Source organism: Scyliorhinus torazame, chromosome 4 (assembly GCF_047496885.1).
Source record: "Scyliorhinus torazame isolate Kashiwa2021f chromosome 4, sScyTor2.1, whole genome shotgun sequence".
Lineage (NCBI taxonomy): Eukaryota > Metazoa > Chordata > Chondrichthyes > Carcharhiniformes > Scyliorhinidae > Scyliorhinus > Scyliorhinus torazame.
In genome coordinates, this window is record NC_092710.1 from 124,163,798 (window position 1) to 124,180,310 (window position 16,513).

Here is a 16,513-nt window from a genome sequence, read left to right on the forward strand (position 1 = left end):
CATCTTCTACTCCTTCAAAGAATTGGCTCATCCTCGCCCTCGTGAGGTGTGCTCTGTATACCACCTTCACCTGTATCAGCCCCAACCTCGCGCACGAGGTGGAGGCATTCACTCTCCGGAGCACCTCACACCAGAACACCTCCTCCAAATCCTCTCCCAACTCTTCATCCCACTTTGATCCCTTCCAGTGGTGCCTTCTCCTCTTCCAAAATAGCTCCGTAAACCACTGACACTACCCCCCTCTCCAGTCCCCCTGTCATCAACACCTCCTCCAGCAATGTGGAGGCCGGCTCCTCCGGGAAGTTCTGTATCTCCTTTCTGGCAAAATCTCGAACCTGCATGTATCTAAACATTTCCCCCCACTCCAGCCCACACTTCACTTCCAGCTCCTTCAATCCTTCAAACCGATCCCTAAGAAACAAATCTTTCAGTGTCTTAATCCCCTTCTCCTCCCGTTTCCGAAAATTTCCATCCCACCTCCCTGGCTCAAATCTGTGGTTCCCCCGAATCGGCATTTCCCTTGACCCTGCCCCCCAACCCGAAGTGTTGGTGAAACGGCTTCCAAATTCTCAATGAAGCTATTATTATCTGACTCCCTGAGTACTTACCTGGGGCTATCGGGAGCGGCGCTGTTGCTAGTGCTTTCAATCCCGACCCCCTGCACAAACTCTCCTCCATTCTGACCCACTGGGAATCAACTCCTTACCTAGCTCTGCACCTTCTCCACATTCGCCGCCCAGTAGTAATACATCAGGTTCGGAAGACCCAAACCCCCTGCCTGCCTTCCCCTCTGTAGTAGCACCTTTCTAACTCTGGCCACCGTCCCGCCTCATATGAATGGCGTAATCCTTCCCTCAATCTCTCTGAAAAAAGCCTTTGGCAGGAAAATCGGCCGGCATTGAAAAATAAACAGAAATCACGGCAACACATTTATTTTAACCGCCTGTACCCGACCCGCCAGTGACAGAGGGAGACTGTCCCACCTTGCCAGATCAGCTTTCACTCTCCCCACCAAACTAGAAATGTTATACCTGCGGAGCCCCCCCCCCACTCGCGGGCAACCTGCACCCCCAGGTACCTAAAGTGAGTCACTGCCCTATGGAATGGCAGCCCCCCTGCCCCCACCCCTGGCCGAGACACCACAAAATACTCACTCTTGTCGAGATTTAGTTTGTATCCCAAGAGAGACCCAAACACTCGAAGCAGCTCCAATATTCCCCCTCGCGACACACTCGGTTCCGACACGTATAACAGCAAGTCATCGGCATACAAGGACACTCTATGCTCTATTCGCCCCTGCACTATTCCTTTCCATATCCCCGAACTTCTTAATGCGATGGCCAACGGCTCAATCGCGAGTGCAAACAGCAGGGGGGACATAGGACATCCCTGCCTAGTCCCACGGTGGAGAGAAAAGTATCTCGAGCTGATATTATTTGTGCGGACACTCGCCCTCGGCTCCTTATATAATAGCTTTACCCAGTTCACAAATCTTGGTCCAATCCCAAACCGCTCCAGAACTGCCATTAAGTACCCCCATTCTACCCAGTCGAACGCCTTCTCAGCGTCCAATGCCACAACCACCTCTGTTTCCTTCCCCTCTGCCGGTGCCATAACGATGTTCAATACCCTTCTACTGTTTGAAAAGAGCTGCCTCCCTCTCACGAACCCCATCTGATCTTCACCTATCACCTTCGGGAGGCACTCCTCCAGCCTACTCGCCAGTACCATCACCAATACTTTTGCGTCCACATTCAGAAGTGATATGGGCCCATACGACCCACACTCTGTCGGATCCTTATCTTTTTTTAGCAACAGGGAAATCAATGCCTGCCCCAAAGTTTGTGTCAACACCCCCTTCTCTATCGCCTCTTCAAACATCCCCACCATCAGGGGTGCCAACTTATCCTTGAATTTTTTATAGTATTCCACTGGAAACCTATCCGGCCCTGCCACCTTCCCCGACTGCTCCACTATCGCTCCTTCTAATGTAGCCCTGTCCCCCTTCCCTAACCGAGGGTACTCCAACCCATCTAAAAATTCCTGCATCTCACGGTCTCCCCCAGGTGGCTCTGACCTGTACAACCTCTCATAAAATGCCTCAAAAACCTTGTTAATCAGATCCAGAGCCATCACCAACTTCTCTGCCCTATCCCTCATTTGCACAATATCCCTTGCCGCTGCTTCCCTCCGGAGCTGACCTGCTAACGTATGCCCTGCCTTATCTCCATGTTCGTAAACTGCACCCCTTGCTCATCTCAGTTGGCGCACCGCCTTCCTGGTACATAGTCGGTCAAAGCTCACCTGTAGTTCCTTCCTCTTTTCCAGCTTTGGTGGGTCCCCATCCTCTGCATAACTCCTATCTACCTCCAACATCTCATCTATTACCCTCTGCCGCTCCAGCCTCTCCTCTTTGTCCACCCTGGCCTTAAACAAAATCACCTCCCCCCCCCCCCTCCTCACCACCGCCTTTAGAGCCTCCCAGACGACCGCCTTCAACACCTCACCCGTACAGTTGAAACCTACATATTCCTTAATTACCTTTTCAATTTTGTCACAGAATACTTGGTCCCCCCAAAGTCCCACATCTAATTTCCACTCAGGCCTCTGCGCTACCCCCTTCTCCAGCACCATATCCACCCAATGTGGAGCATGATCTGACACTGCAATTGCCGAGTATTCCGACCCCTTAACCCCAGCCAGCAAAGCCTTCCCTACCACGGAAAAGTCGATCCGCGAATATACCTTATGGACTGCTGAGAAAAACGAGTACTCCCACTCCCTCGAGTGCAGAAACCGCCAAGGGAAACCTCGCTGATGGGACCAGCGAGCGCAGCCGTGACCTGTCCAACCTTGGCTCCTGCACCAAGCTCCAGTCCCCCCCCCCCCCTCCCCACTATCAGTTGGTGTGTGTCCAAGTCGGGGAAGGCCTCAAACACCTTCTTTGTGAATCCCACATCATCCCAATTGGGGCCGTATACACTTAACAGCGCCACTAACCTCCCCTCCAGCGCCCCTGCCACAATCACATATCTACCCCCCGGATCTGCCACCACCTTCTCCACCTGGAAGCGTACTGACCATTACCGCTACCCCACTTCAAACGTACTTAATTCATCCGAAAGTGGTTTAGGACATCTCGAGGTCATGGAAGGTGCAATTCATCTTTATTTCCAAAAAATACTGGAAACATTCAGCAGGTCGGGCAGCATCTGTAAAGAGGTGAAGGTAGGGTTAATGCTACATACTGGTGACCCTTAGTCACAACCTTGGGTCTCATAGTCTCTCGCACAAGTGCTGCCTGGCCTGCTGATTGTCCATCTAGTGCTTTCTGTTTTTGTTTTGGATGTTTAGCGAGCTCTGACCCACCATCGAGTCTTCTACGCTGCCTCTGCTTCAAGTCATTGCTCGATGGAGTCTCTGGATGTCCTGTTCCTATCCCCCTCTTCGCACCCTTCCAGAAGTTTCTCTTCTCTGGCCCTCAGCCAATGAAGTCGCTGGGTGGGGTTGCAACACACAATGGAGTTGGCAATTGCAACTCCGCAAGACACCGGGAATTCTATTCCCCCCCCCCCCCCCCCAACACTTACTCGCCCCCCCCCCCCCCAACCCAGGGGCCATCCTTGGGTGCATTTTCAGCAGGTAACCTTATCCCATATAAGGTAACAGCGGGAAATCTAGGTGCCAGAAAATCTGGTTTCATCTGGGCAATTCACAACAATTGATTCATTGAATGGGACCGATTATCCTAGAATCCCTAAAGTGTAGAAGGTGGCCATTCGGCCCATCGGGTCTACGCCGACCTTCTGAAAGAGCACACTAACTAGGCCCATCTCCTCCACCCTATCCCTGTAACCCCACCGTGCCCTTGGACGCTAAGGGGCAATTTACCATGACTAATCCACCTAACCCGCACATCTTTCGACTGTGGGAGGAAACCGGAGCACCCAAAGGAAACCCACGCAGACATGGGGAGAACATTCAAACTCTACATTGACGGTCATCTGAGGTCGGAATTGAACCTGGATCCCTGACGCTGTGAGGCAGCAGTGCTAGCCACGTGCCACCGTACTGCCCGATGTCTTGTTTACAGGGCAGGTACAAACTTTCTCTGTTTGTTTGTCTCTGTCCAGTTTATTCGAGTTCCCATCAGGCCCATCTGTGGTTCTGACTGTGGATTTACTTTTAAGTGTCCAATTCTGTATAGGGCCTAAAATTTAGACCATTGGCCATTTTACTACAATTCCAAAATCAGGATACTACTGTATAACTTAAAATTGTACAGGAATCTATTAATTACCACAGTGTAGATCTTGTGGCAAAGCAGTAGTGTCCCATTTTCAGAAGCCCAGGGTTCAAGCCCCACTTCAGTAATTGGTGACCACAGAAGTGCATTGGACAAACATTGATTATCAGTCTATACGTCCTTCAAATACGTCTGATGGCAGATGGTAAAAGCAGGAGAGTTTTCTGGTCAGCATTACTGCACAAGATAATGGCAAATTACTGCAGTACTTTTCCAAGCATACCCATGGACTAATCCAATTTGGAAATCCATGATTGCCAATGCCCTCTTAATATTGAAATAAAAATATCACTAACTTGGTTGATCTGTGCTTCTCACTGTTTCAGTATTTATCTAACATTTCAAATTCTATTCAACATTGATCTAAAAGCTAAATTTGTGATTTATGAATAGGTAGGTATAGTAGCTTCAAGTGGAAAAATAGATTTAATCTTACAATATTACTTTTTAAGATTAACGCTGGAAGTGTACAGCAGTGAGCTCATTGATGCTCAGTTTGGATTCTGTCAGGACCACTCAGCTCCTGGCCTCATTATATCCTTGGTTCAAACATGGACAAAAGAGGTGAATGCCAGAGGTGAGATGAAAGTGATTGTCCTTGACATCAAGGCAGCATTTGACCGAGTGTGGCATCAAGGAGCCCTAGCTAAATTGGAGTCGATAGGAATCAGGGGAAAAGCACTCCGCTGGTTGGAGTCATACCTTGCACAAAATAAAAGGGTTGTGGTTGTTTGAGGTCAGTCATCTCAGTTCCAGGACATCACAGCAGGAGTTTCACAGTGTAGTGTCCTCGGCCCAACCATCTTCAGTTGCTTCATCAATTACCTTCCTTCAATCGTAAAGTCAGAAGTGGAGATATTTGCTAACATGTTCATCATTCATGATGACTCATATGCTGCAGCAGTACAAGTCCAAATGCAGCAAGACCTGGACAATATAAAGACTTAGGCTGACAACTGGCAAGTAACATTCATACCACACAAGTGCCAGGCAATGACCATCTCCAACAAAAGAGAATCTAACCATTGTCCCTTGACATTCAATGGCATGAAACCAACACAACCTCCACTATCAATATCCTGGGGATTATCCTTAATAAGAATCTGAACTGGACTAGCCATATAAATACTGTAGCTACAAGAGCAGATCAGAGGCTCAGAATCCTGCGGTGACTAACTCATTTCCTGATTCCCCAAAACCGGTCCACAATCTACAGGGCACCAGTCAGGAGTGTAATAGAATACTCTCCCCTGAATGAGTGCCGCTCCAACACCATTGAAGAAGCCCAACAACATCCGGGACAGCCCGCTTAATTGGCACCCCTTCCACAAACATTCAATCCCTCCACCACATACACATTTCCATCAGTGTGTACCATCTACAAGATGCACTGCAGGAACTCAGCAAGGTTCATTCGACAGCAACTTTCAAACCAGGACAACTACCATCTAGGACAAGAGCAACAGACACATGGGAAGACTACCTGATATTTCCTTCCAAGTCATTTACCATCCTGACTTGGAAATATATAGTCTTTCCTTCACTGTTGTTGGGTCAAAATCCTGGAACTCCCTCCCTAACAGCACAGTGGATGTACCTACACCTCGGGGACTGCGGCGGTTCAAGAAGGCAGCTCACCACCACGTTCTCAAGGGCATGAGGCATGGCCAATAAATGCTGAGCAAGCCAGCAAAACCCACACCCCGTGAATAAATAGAAAAAGTACGGAGGTAAATTTCCAGAATTTCTCTGACTTTGTTTTAGATTTTCCATATTCACAACTTTTCCTTATTAAGATGCTCATCATGTTTAGTGCATGCATAAACCGAAGAAAACTGCAAGGTATTTTCTGTGGGGAGGAGAATTACAAAAATCTAATTTCCATTATAATGCATGTTTTAAGTCTATAAGTTATTATTAAATGTTAGTGCATTTACTCAGGGCATAACAGAGTTGTGTGCTAAATTTGTAAATAAATTCATGTGTTCCAGATCTTGACTGTGGTACAGAATTACAGTCATGGCACCAAAGAAGAAAAATGTTAAAAAGAATAAAATGGAGAGCAAGGAGACAACTGTTATTGTGGAAGAAAGTACAATCATCCATTTGAATGGCATGAATGGCCTTTTGGATGGAAGTCATGGTTTTAGCTGTATTTCCACAGAGATATCCAACTCCTCCTACAGTTCCAGTCTGTTGGAAGCACTCAGCAGAATGAGGCAAGACAAGTTTTTGTGTGATTTAACCATTGCTACAAAAACCAAATCTTTTGATGTCCACAAATTAGTGATGGCTTCTTCCAGTGAGTACTTCAGGAATATTCTGACCAAAGACCCATCAATCCAAAGAGTAGACCTCAATGACATATCTCCAGTTGGTCTTGTCACAGTTATTACTTATGCCTATTGTGGAAAGATAACGCTGTCATTGTACACCATTGGTAGCACAATAGCAACAGCCAACCTGCTCAAAATTCACTCTCTACTAAAGATGTGCTGTGACTTTTTGATGCAAGAAATCAATGTTGAGAATTGCATGTACATTGTTAACATTGCAGAAACGTATGGACTCAAAAATACCAAGGAAGCTGCACATAAATTCATTAGTAACAATTTCCTAGAGTTTTCAGAAAGAGACCAGTTCTTGAAACTCCCCTTTGAACGAATCATGGAATTTATGCTGGATGATAGCCTGCGATTGCCTTCAGAAATTACAGCATTCCAAATTGTAATGAAATGGCTGGATTTTGACAATAATCGGATAAAGTATGCAACAGATTTACTGAACACCATTCGGTTTTTTACAATCTCAGCACAAGACCTGGTGAACTATGTTCAGACTGTGCCTAGAATGATGCAAGACCTAGAATGTCACAAATTTCTGGTGGAGGCAATGAACTATCACCTGCTTCCCTATCAACAGAACACTTTACAGTCCAGAAGAACAAAGGTTCGTAGCGGCCTCAGAGTTCTAGTAATAGTGGGTGGCCGTCTAGCCCTATCCGAGAAGTCACTCACCAGAGATATTCTATATAGAGATTCTGAACGTGTTTGGAACAAACTTGCTGAAATGCCTTATAAGACCTTCAATCAATGTGTAGCTGTGATGGATGGATTCCTCTATGTTGCTGGCGGCGAAGATCAAAACGATGCCAGGAATCAGGCAAAGCATGCAGTGAGCAACTTCTGCAGGTAACGCTACACTCATTACCAAGAGTCAATATATCATAAATGTTTAAAATCTCATAGTTCCTGAACAGAATAGTCTCTGAGCTTGCATAAATTTGAAAGCAGAAAATTTAACATTTTCACCAGGTTAAAATTAAAGATTTTGATGATGATTCTCATCATAGTGGAACCCCATTCAGGTCATTTTCATCAAGCGTTTCATTTTTTGGATTTTCATGTTTTCATTTTACAAATGTGCCTTTTGAATAACTTTAAATGCTGATTTTAAAAATATTTCATCTCACATTTAGCTTGTTATTATCATGGTTGAATTTTCCTAACTAAGACAAAGCAATTATTTATTTATTCTAAATAAAATATATTTTACCAAACACAATCAACAAATCACATAGTCAACAAAAGATTGTCATTTTTTCCCCTTTTTCTCCTCTTAATTAACATACTGCCACCCCCCCACCCCCAACCAGCTGGCAACAAACAAATCCTTGAATCGAGACGGAAACAGCCTCCATCTTACATGAAATCCCTCTTCCAACCCTCTTAAGAGAGAATTTAATTTTTTCCAATTATAAGAACTACGCCATATCCCCCCAACCACGCCAATACTTCCAGTGGCGCTGCCAATCTGCAACCTAAAATTTGCCACCGGGCGATCAGAATGGTGAAGGCCACGACATTAACCTGTGTGGAACAATAAATGTCCATTCTCAGCCCCCATATTGGAACACAGCGTCTTAAAAGGTCTGGTATTGAGTGGGCTGCGTTTAATGAAATTTACAACTTCCGCAATTCCTTTCAACACCACTTCAAGATTGGATGGAATTCCTTTTGATGCCAGTACCTCACAGTGAATAATACAATGATTCCAAACAATGTCCTGACCAGCTGCCTCCTCAATACTTACTATAACTCCGCAGTCATGTTGGGTGCTCCATCGCTTGTGATTCCTTTGCAACGAACCCAGTCGAGCCCGCACTTTCCAAACACAAAACTATTCAATACTTAAAAAATCTCTGCGCCAGTCATGTGAGTTGGTAAAGTCAGGTAGCACAGCAAATCCTCAACAAATTCATTGTGCCCAATATACCTTGCGTAAACTAATAAGGTTGCACAATCTGAAATGTCAGTACTTTCAGCCAATTGTATTGAGAACTCCTGCACTGATTTAAAACGAGAAATAAGCTGGGCTTCTAAATTCTCAGCAATATCACAAATTCGGCGAGCCACTGTGTTATCACTAAGTGGGATGCATTTCACTTTTTCAACGAACCTCTCGTCTATGACCGTACGAACTATATCTATAATGTTTGAGGGAGAATTAATCTCTCTGCTACAGTGTGGGGCATTTTCTCTTTACCTACACGGTAAGCTACCATGTAAGAGGCTAATTGTACTTTGTCGTTCAATGTAACATTTCTGCTGAGGACTTCAGCTGATGATTTAAGTCCTTGTTGCATCCTTCGAAAAAAAAATCAAGAGGTTTGTCATCGAACTCGCCATGCTTAGTCTTCAAATGTCTTTGACGTTTTGAGGGTTTTAAACTTTCATTTGCCAGTGCTTCCCTGCAGATAACATACATGGGCTTGGCATCTTGATTTACATTGGTACAATTAATAAAGCCATACCTTATAAAATCGTCTTTATACTGCTTTGTTCCTGATTTCAGCTTCCTCTTAATGCGCTGTTCACCAGAGGCCCTGGAGCTCACACCAGCATTGCTTTGTCCTGGTGTGGACCCTCCTGAACAGCTCTCTCCAGCAGATTAAGTTGTGAGATCCTGGCCTGTTTGTGTCTCTGGCCCTCTCTTCCTTATTACAAAATGATCCACTTTAAATTTTACTTTGCTGCTGACAAAATTGAGGAATAGCAATCGCGCCCAAAGCAAGTAACGTCAGCGTTTGGGGCGTGTGACCTGCTCTTTGCCTCACTTCAGGCAGGAAGATTGCATTGAATTTAAAAAAAAATCTTCTCCTGGGTCAGCGCGCTGACGTCGGGAGGAGGCAGTGATTCTCACTGGGCTCCGCGCATTCGCACTGATGAGCGGGCACCCATGCGCCGTACGCCACCCCCCCCCCCCCCCCCCCCGCATTTTTTTTTAGCTGGACCCGGCCATCCTTTTTATTTTTAAAAAATATATATATTCGAGTTTTTTGGCCAAACATAACAATACGTAGTGTTTCTTTTACACAACAATAAATCAATATAAATAGCCGTGGCCAGTTTTAAACAAATAAATAAATAATATATACAAACAAAAACAAAAGAAAAACAAAACTAAATGGCAACTGCCTTGTCCAAAATAAGTACTCTCCAAAATTACAGTCCAACAATCCAATATAGAATTACATATACCAAATACCTATACATATACAATAACAGCCCTGAGAGTCCGTCCGATTCCTCCCCCCCCCCTCCCCCTTCTCCCCCCTCCCCCCTGGGTTGCTGCTGTTATCTACTTCTTTTCCATTCCCTCTATCTTTCTGTGAGGTAGTCGACGAACGGTTGCCACCGCCTGGTGAACCCCTGAGCCGAACCCCTTAACACGAAGTTAATCCGTTCTAACTTTATGAACCCTGCCATATCGTTTATCCAGGTCTCCACCCCCGGAGGTTTAGCTTCCTTCCACATTAACAATATCCTGCGCCGGGCTACAAGGGACGCAAAGGCCAACACGTCAACCTCTCTCGCCTCCTGCACCCCCGGCTCTTCTGCAACCCCAAATATAGCCAACCCCCAGCTTGGTTCGACCCGGACCCCTACCACCTTCGAAAGCACCTTTGCCACTCCCACCCAGAACCCCTGTAGTACCGGGCATGGCCAGAACATGTGGGTGTGATTCGCTGGGCCTCTCGAGCATCTCGCACACCTGTCCTCTACCCCAAAAAATTTACTAAGCCGTGCTCCAGTCATATGCGCCCTGTGTAACACCTTAAGTTGTATCAGGCTTAGCCTGGCACACGAGGACGATGAGTTTACCCTACGTAGGGCATCCGCCCACAGCCCCTCCTCCATCTCCTCCCGCAGTTGTTCTTCCCATTTCCCTTTCAGCTCCTCTACCATGATCTCTCCCTCATCTCCCTGTATATGTCCGCTACCTTACCGTCCCCCACCCATGTCTCTGAGATCACTCTATCCTGCACTTCCTGTGTCGGGAGCTGCGGGAATTCCCTCACCTGTTGCCTCGCAAAAGCCCTCAATTGCATGTACCGAAATGCATTCCCTTGGGGCAACCCATATTTCTCCGTCAGCGCTCCCAAACTCGCAAACGTCCCATCTACAAATAGATCTCTTAATTGTACTACCCCAGCTCTTTGCCATGCTCCAAATCCCCCATCCATTCTCCCCGGAACGAACCTATGATTGTTTCTTATCGGGGACCGCACCGAAGCTCCCGTCCCTCCCCTATGCCGTCTCCACTGCCCCCAAATTTTCAATGTAGCCACCACCACCGGGCTTGTGGTGTATTTCTTTGGTGAGAACGGCAACGGCGCCGTCACCATTGCTTGCAGGCTAGTCCCCTTGCAGGACGCCCTCTCCATTCTCTTCCACGCCGCTCCCTCCCCTTCTCCCATCCACTTACACACCATTGAAACATTGGCGGCCCAGTAGTACTCACTTAGGCTCGGTAGTGCCAGCCCCCCCCCCCCCGTCCCTACTACGCTGCAAGAATCCCCGCCTCACTCTCGGGGTCTTCCCAGCCCACACAAAACTCTTAATGCTCTTCTCAATTCTTTTGAAAAAAGCCTTCGTGATCACCACCGGGAGGCACTGGAACACAAAAAGGAATCTCGGGAGGACCACCATTTTAACCGCCTGCACCCTACCTGCCAATGACAAGGACACCATGTCCCATCTCTTGAAATCCTCCTCCATCTGTTCCACCAACCGTGTTAAATTAAGCCTATGTAATGTACCCCAATTCTTGGCTATCTGGATCCCCAGGTACCGGAAGTCCCTTGTTACCTTCCTCAACGGTAAATCCTCTATCTCTCTGCTCTGCTCCCCCGGATGCACCACAAATAACTCACTTTTCCCCATGTTCAGTTTATACCCTGAAAAATCCCCAAACTCCCCAAGTATCCGCATTATCTCTGGCATCCCCTCCGCCGGGTCCGCCACATATAGCAACAAATCGTCCGCATATAGAGATACCCGGTGTTCTTCTCCCCCCCCCCCCCCCTAAGTACTCCCCTCCACTTCCTGGAACCCCTCAGTGCCATGGCCAGGGGTTCAATCGCCAGTGCAAACAATAACTGGGACAGAGGACATCCCTGCCTCGTCCCTCTATGGAGCCGAAAATAGTCAGACCCCCCGTCCATTCGTGACCATCGGGGCCCTATACAGCAACTGTACCCACCTGATATACCCGTCCCCAAAGCCAAATCTCCTCAACACCTCCCACAAATAATCCCACTCCACTCTATCAAATGCTTTCTCGGCATCCATCGCCACCACTATCTCCGCTTCCCCCTCTGGTGGGGGCATCATCATTACCCCTAGCAGCCTCCGTATATTTGTATTTAGCTGTCTCCCCTTCACAAACCCAGTTTGGTCCTCATGGACCACCCCCGGGACACAATCCTCTATCCTCATTGCCATTACCTTGGCCAGAATCTTAGCGTCTACATTTAGGAGGGAAATGGGCCTGTACGACCCGCATTGCAGCGGGTCTTTTTCCTTCTTTAGGAGGAGCGATATCGTTGCCACTGACATAGTCGGGGGCAGCTGCCCCCTTTCCCTCGCCTCATTAAAGGTTCTCATCAGTAGCGGGGCCAGCAAGTCCAAATATTTCTTATAGAATTCAACTGTGAATCCGTCTGGTCCAGGGGCCTTCCCCGCCTGCATGCTTCCAATCCCTTTCACTACTTCCTCCGTCTCAATCTGTGCTCCCAGCCCCACTCTCTCCTGTTCCTCCACCTTAGGAAATTCCAGCTGATCCAGAAAGCACATCATTCTCTCCTTCCTGTCCCGGGACTGCGCTTCATATAATCTTTCATAAAATGCCTTGAACACTCCATTCACTCTCTCCGCTCCCCGCTCCATCTCCCCCTCCTCATCGCTCACCCCCCTATCTCCCTCGCTGCTCCCCTTTTCCTCAGTTGGTGGGCCAACAACGTACTCGCCTTCTCCCCATATTCGTACTGTACACCCTGTGCCTTCCTCCATTGTGCCTCTGCCTTACCCGTAGTCAACAAGTCAAACTCTATATGTAGCCTTTGCCTTTCCCTGTATAGTCCCTCCTCCGGTACCTCCGCGTATTGTCTGTCCACCCTCAGCAGTTCTTTTAACAACCGCTCCCTTTCCCTACCCTCCTGCTTTCCTTTATGTGCCCTAATAGATATCAGCTCCCCTCAAACCACTGCCTTCAGTGCCTCCCAGACCACTCCCACCTGTACCTCCCCATTATCATTGAGTTCCAAGTACCTTTCAATACACCCCCTCACCCTTAAACACACCCCCTCATCTGCCAATAGTCCCATGTCCATTCTCCAGGGTGGAAGCTGTTGTTTTTCTTCCCCTATCTCCAGGTCCACCCAGTGTGGAGCATGATCCGAGATGGCTATAGCCGTGTACTCCGTCCCCGTCACCTTTGGGATCAGTGCCCTTCCCAAAACAAAAAAATCTATTCGTGAAAATACTTTATGTACATAGGAGAAAAACGAAAACTCCTTACTCCTAGGTCTACTAAATCTCCAGGGATCTACTCCTCCCATCTGCACCATAAAATCCTTAAGCACCCTAGCTGCAGCCGGCCTCCTTCCGGTCCTGGACCTCGATCTGTCCCGCCCTGGGTCCAGCACCGTATTAAAGTCTCCACCCATTACCAACTTTCCCGCCTGTAGGTCCGGGATGCATCCTAACATACGCCTCATAAAATTGGCATCATCCCAGTTCGGGGCATACACGTTCACCAATACCACCGCCTCCCCTTGCAGTTTGCCACTCACCATCACGTATCTGCCCCCACTATCTGCCACTATAGTCTTTGCCTCAAACATTACCCGCTTCCCCACTAGTATGGCCACCCCCTTGTTTTTTGCATCCAGCCCCGAATGAAACACCTGCCCCACCCATCCTTTGCGAAGTCTAACCTGGTCTGTCAGCTTCAGATGCGTCTCCTGAAGCATAACCACATCTGCCTTAAGTTTCTTTAGGTGTGCGAGTACCCGTGCCCTCTTAATCGGCCCGTTCAGCCCTCTCACATTCCACATGATCAACCGGGTTGGGGGGGCTCTTTACCCCCCACCCTTGACGACTAGCCATTTCCTTTTTCAATCCAGCTCCTCACCCGGTTCCCACGTAGCTGTATCCCCCCCAGGCGGTGCCCCCCCCCCCCCCCCCCCTCCCATACCAGCTCCCCCTTCTCCCCAGCAGCAGTAACCCAGTTAACCCCCCCCCCCGCTAGATCCCAAGCTAGCGTAATTGCACCCCCCATGTTACTCCCAGAAGTCAGCAAACTCTGGCCGACCTCGGCTTCTCCCCGTGACCTCGGCTCACACTGTGCGAGGCCCCCTTCTTCCTGCTTCCCTGTTCCCGCCATGATTACCATAGCGCGGGAACAAAGCCCGCGCTTCCCCTTATGGGCCCCGCCCCCAATGGCCGGCGCCCACAGCTCCTCATCCTCCCTCACCCTCTCCCCCACGACATGGGGAAGAGAGAGAAGTTACAGGGTCGCAGGTTTAACAATCTGGGAAGTCTTCTCTTCCCCCTTTTCCCCCCCTTCATCCCACAAATTGACCCCCCCACTTTTGTCCCAAACGTTCTTTTTCTTCTGGCCCGCTCACTCCTGCTTCTCCTCGACAATAAATGTCCACGCTTCGTCTGCCGTTTCGAAATAGTGGTGTTTCCCTAGATGTGTGACCCACAGTCTCACCGGCTGCAACATTCCAAATTTGACCTTCCTTTTGTGAAGCACCGCCTTGGCCCGATTAAAGCTTGCCCTCCTTCTCGCCACCTCCGCACTCCAATCTTGATACACGCGGATCACCGCATTCTCCCACCTACTGTTCCGAGTTTTCTTGACCCATCTGAGGACCATCTCTCTGTCCTTGTATCGGAGAAATCTCACAACTATTGCTCGAGGAATTTCTCCAGCCCTCGGTCTTCGCGCCATAACTCGATAGGCTCCCTCCACCTCCAGCGGACCCGTCGGGGCCTCCAATCCCATTAACGAATGCAGCATCGTGCTCACATATGCCCCGACGTCCGCCCCCTCTGCACCTTCGGGAAGACCAAGAATCCTTAAGTTCTTCCTCCTCGCATTGTTCTCCAGCACCTCCAGCCTTTCCACACATCTTTTGTGTTGTGCCTCGCGGATCTCCGTTTTCACCACCAGGCCCTGTATGTCGTCCTCATTCTCAGCAGCCTTTGCCTTCACGACCCGAAGCTCCTGCTCCTGGGTCTTTTGCTCCTCCTTTAGCCCCTCAATCGCTTGTAATATCGGGGCCAACAGCTCCTTCTTCATCTCCTTATTGAGTTCATCTACGCAACGCCGCAGGAACTCTTGTTGGTCAGGGCCCCATATTAAACTGCCTTCTTCCGACGTCATCTTGCTTTGTGCCTGCCTTCCTGGCCGCTGCTCTTGAGGATCCACCGCAATCCGGCTACTTTCCTCTCTTTTTTCCATCCGTGTCCGGGGGGGATTCCCTTCTGGATTACCGTACAGTGTTATTTGCCGTTAAAATTGCCGATGGGGCTCCTATTAAGAGGCCAAAAGTCCGTTCCACCGGGAGCTGCCGAAACGTGCGACTTAGCTGGTCATCGCCGCACCCGGAAGTCCCGGCCATCCTTTTTAAAGCCACTCACAGCCGGCATTGTTAAAAGCCAGCTGTTGCACGTGAATTCCGTGATGGGGAACACCGCGATAGATGGCTCTGTGACCCACCCGCGGGTCACGACCATCACTTTGGAAATGCCTGCAGTGGAGAGAGAACTGAGAGAATTAGGGGAGCTCCTTGCACACAAAGTTCCGTACCTTATGTCCCTGAATTCACTCGCCTCGACAACTGGTACTACTCCTGAAATTCTTCCAGCCTCGCAAACCTCCCTTCCATGAAACGCTCCCTTACCCGCTCTTCCTCTTCCCTATGCCAACTCCTGTATGTCGCGCCTATCTCTACTGGTATGAATCTATGATTCCTGCATATTGGGGCCCCAAGCAGGGAGAATGGGAGGGGAGGTCGTTGCCAGGTTACTGAAGCATGCTCCCACACAGGAGGCCTCCTCTACCTATACCCATTCTGCACCCCCTCCCGTCCACCACCGTCACACCTTCTCCACATTTGCCACCCAATAATAATACAGCTGGTTTGGGTGTGCCAGCTCCCCCCTCCCATCAACCCTCAGTCCTCTCTGCAAAAAAGCCCTCCGAATCCTGGGCATCTTGCCTGCCCGTACAAATTCTGAAATTAATAATAATATTTATTAGTGTCACAAGTAGGCTTACCTTAACATTGCAATGAAGTTACTGTGAAAATCCCATAGTCGCCACATTCCGGCCCCTGTTTGGGTACATTGAGGGAGAATTCAGAATGTCCAATTCACCTACCAAGCACGTATTTCGCCTACCAAGCACGTATGTGGGAGGAAACCGGAGCACCCGGAGGAAACCCACGCAGACACGGGGAGAACTTCCAGACTCCACACAAACAGTGACCCAAGCTGGGAATCGAACCTTTGTCCCTGGCACTGTGAAGCAACGGTGCTAACCACTGTGCTACCATGCCACCCATTAATTTATCTACCACCCGAAAGAATGCCTTTGGAAGGAATATTCGAAGGGACTAGAAAAGAAATATAAAAATCCTCCAGAGAATGTTCATCTTTATGGTCTGCACCCTAAGGACAACGGTAGGGCATCCCACCTCTTTGGGGTGGCACGGTAGCACAGTGGTTAGCACTGTTGCTTCACAGCGCCAGGGACTAATGTAAGTCTACTTGTAACACTACTAAAGATTATTATTCATATCCCCTTTTACCACTCCACCAACCTTCCGCTTATGCATTGTGGCCCAGTCAT

At 48.6% G+C, this 16,513-nt stretch overlaps 1 protein-coding gene across 1 annotated transcript in view; it reads left to right on the forward strand.

Moving 5' to 3' along the window:
* Positions 1 to 16,513, forward strand: part of klhl31 (kelch-like family member 31) — a 44,588-nt gene that overhangs the window by 2,119 nt on the left and 25,956 nt on the right. Inside the window, exon 2 of the mRNA XM_072498584.1 lies at positions 6,298 to 7,497. Within this exon, the coding sequence (XP_072354685.1) occupies positions 6,326 to 7,497 (1,172 nt within the window). The 5' untranslated portion in view covers positions 6,298 to 6,325. The remainder of the gene's footprint in view (positions 1 to 6,297; positions 7,498 to 16,513) is intronic.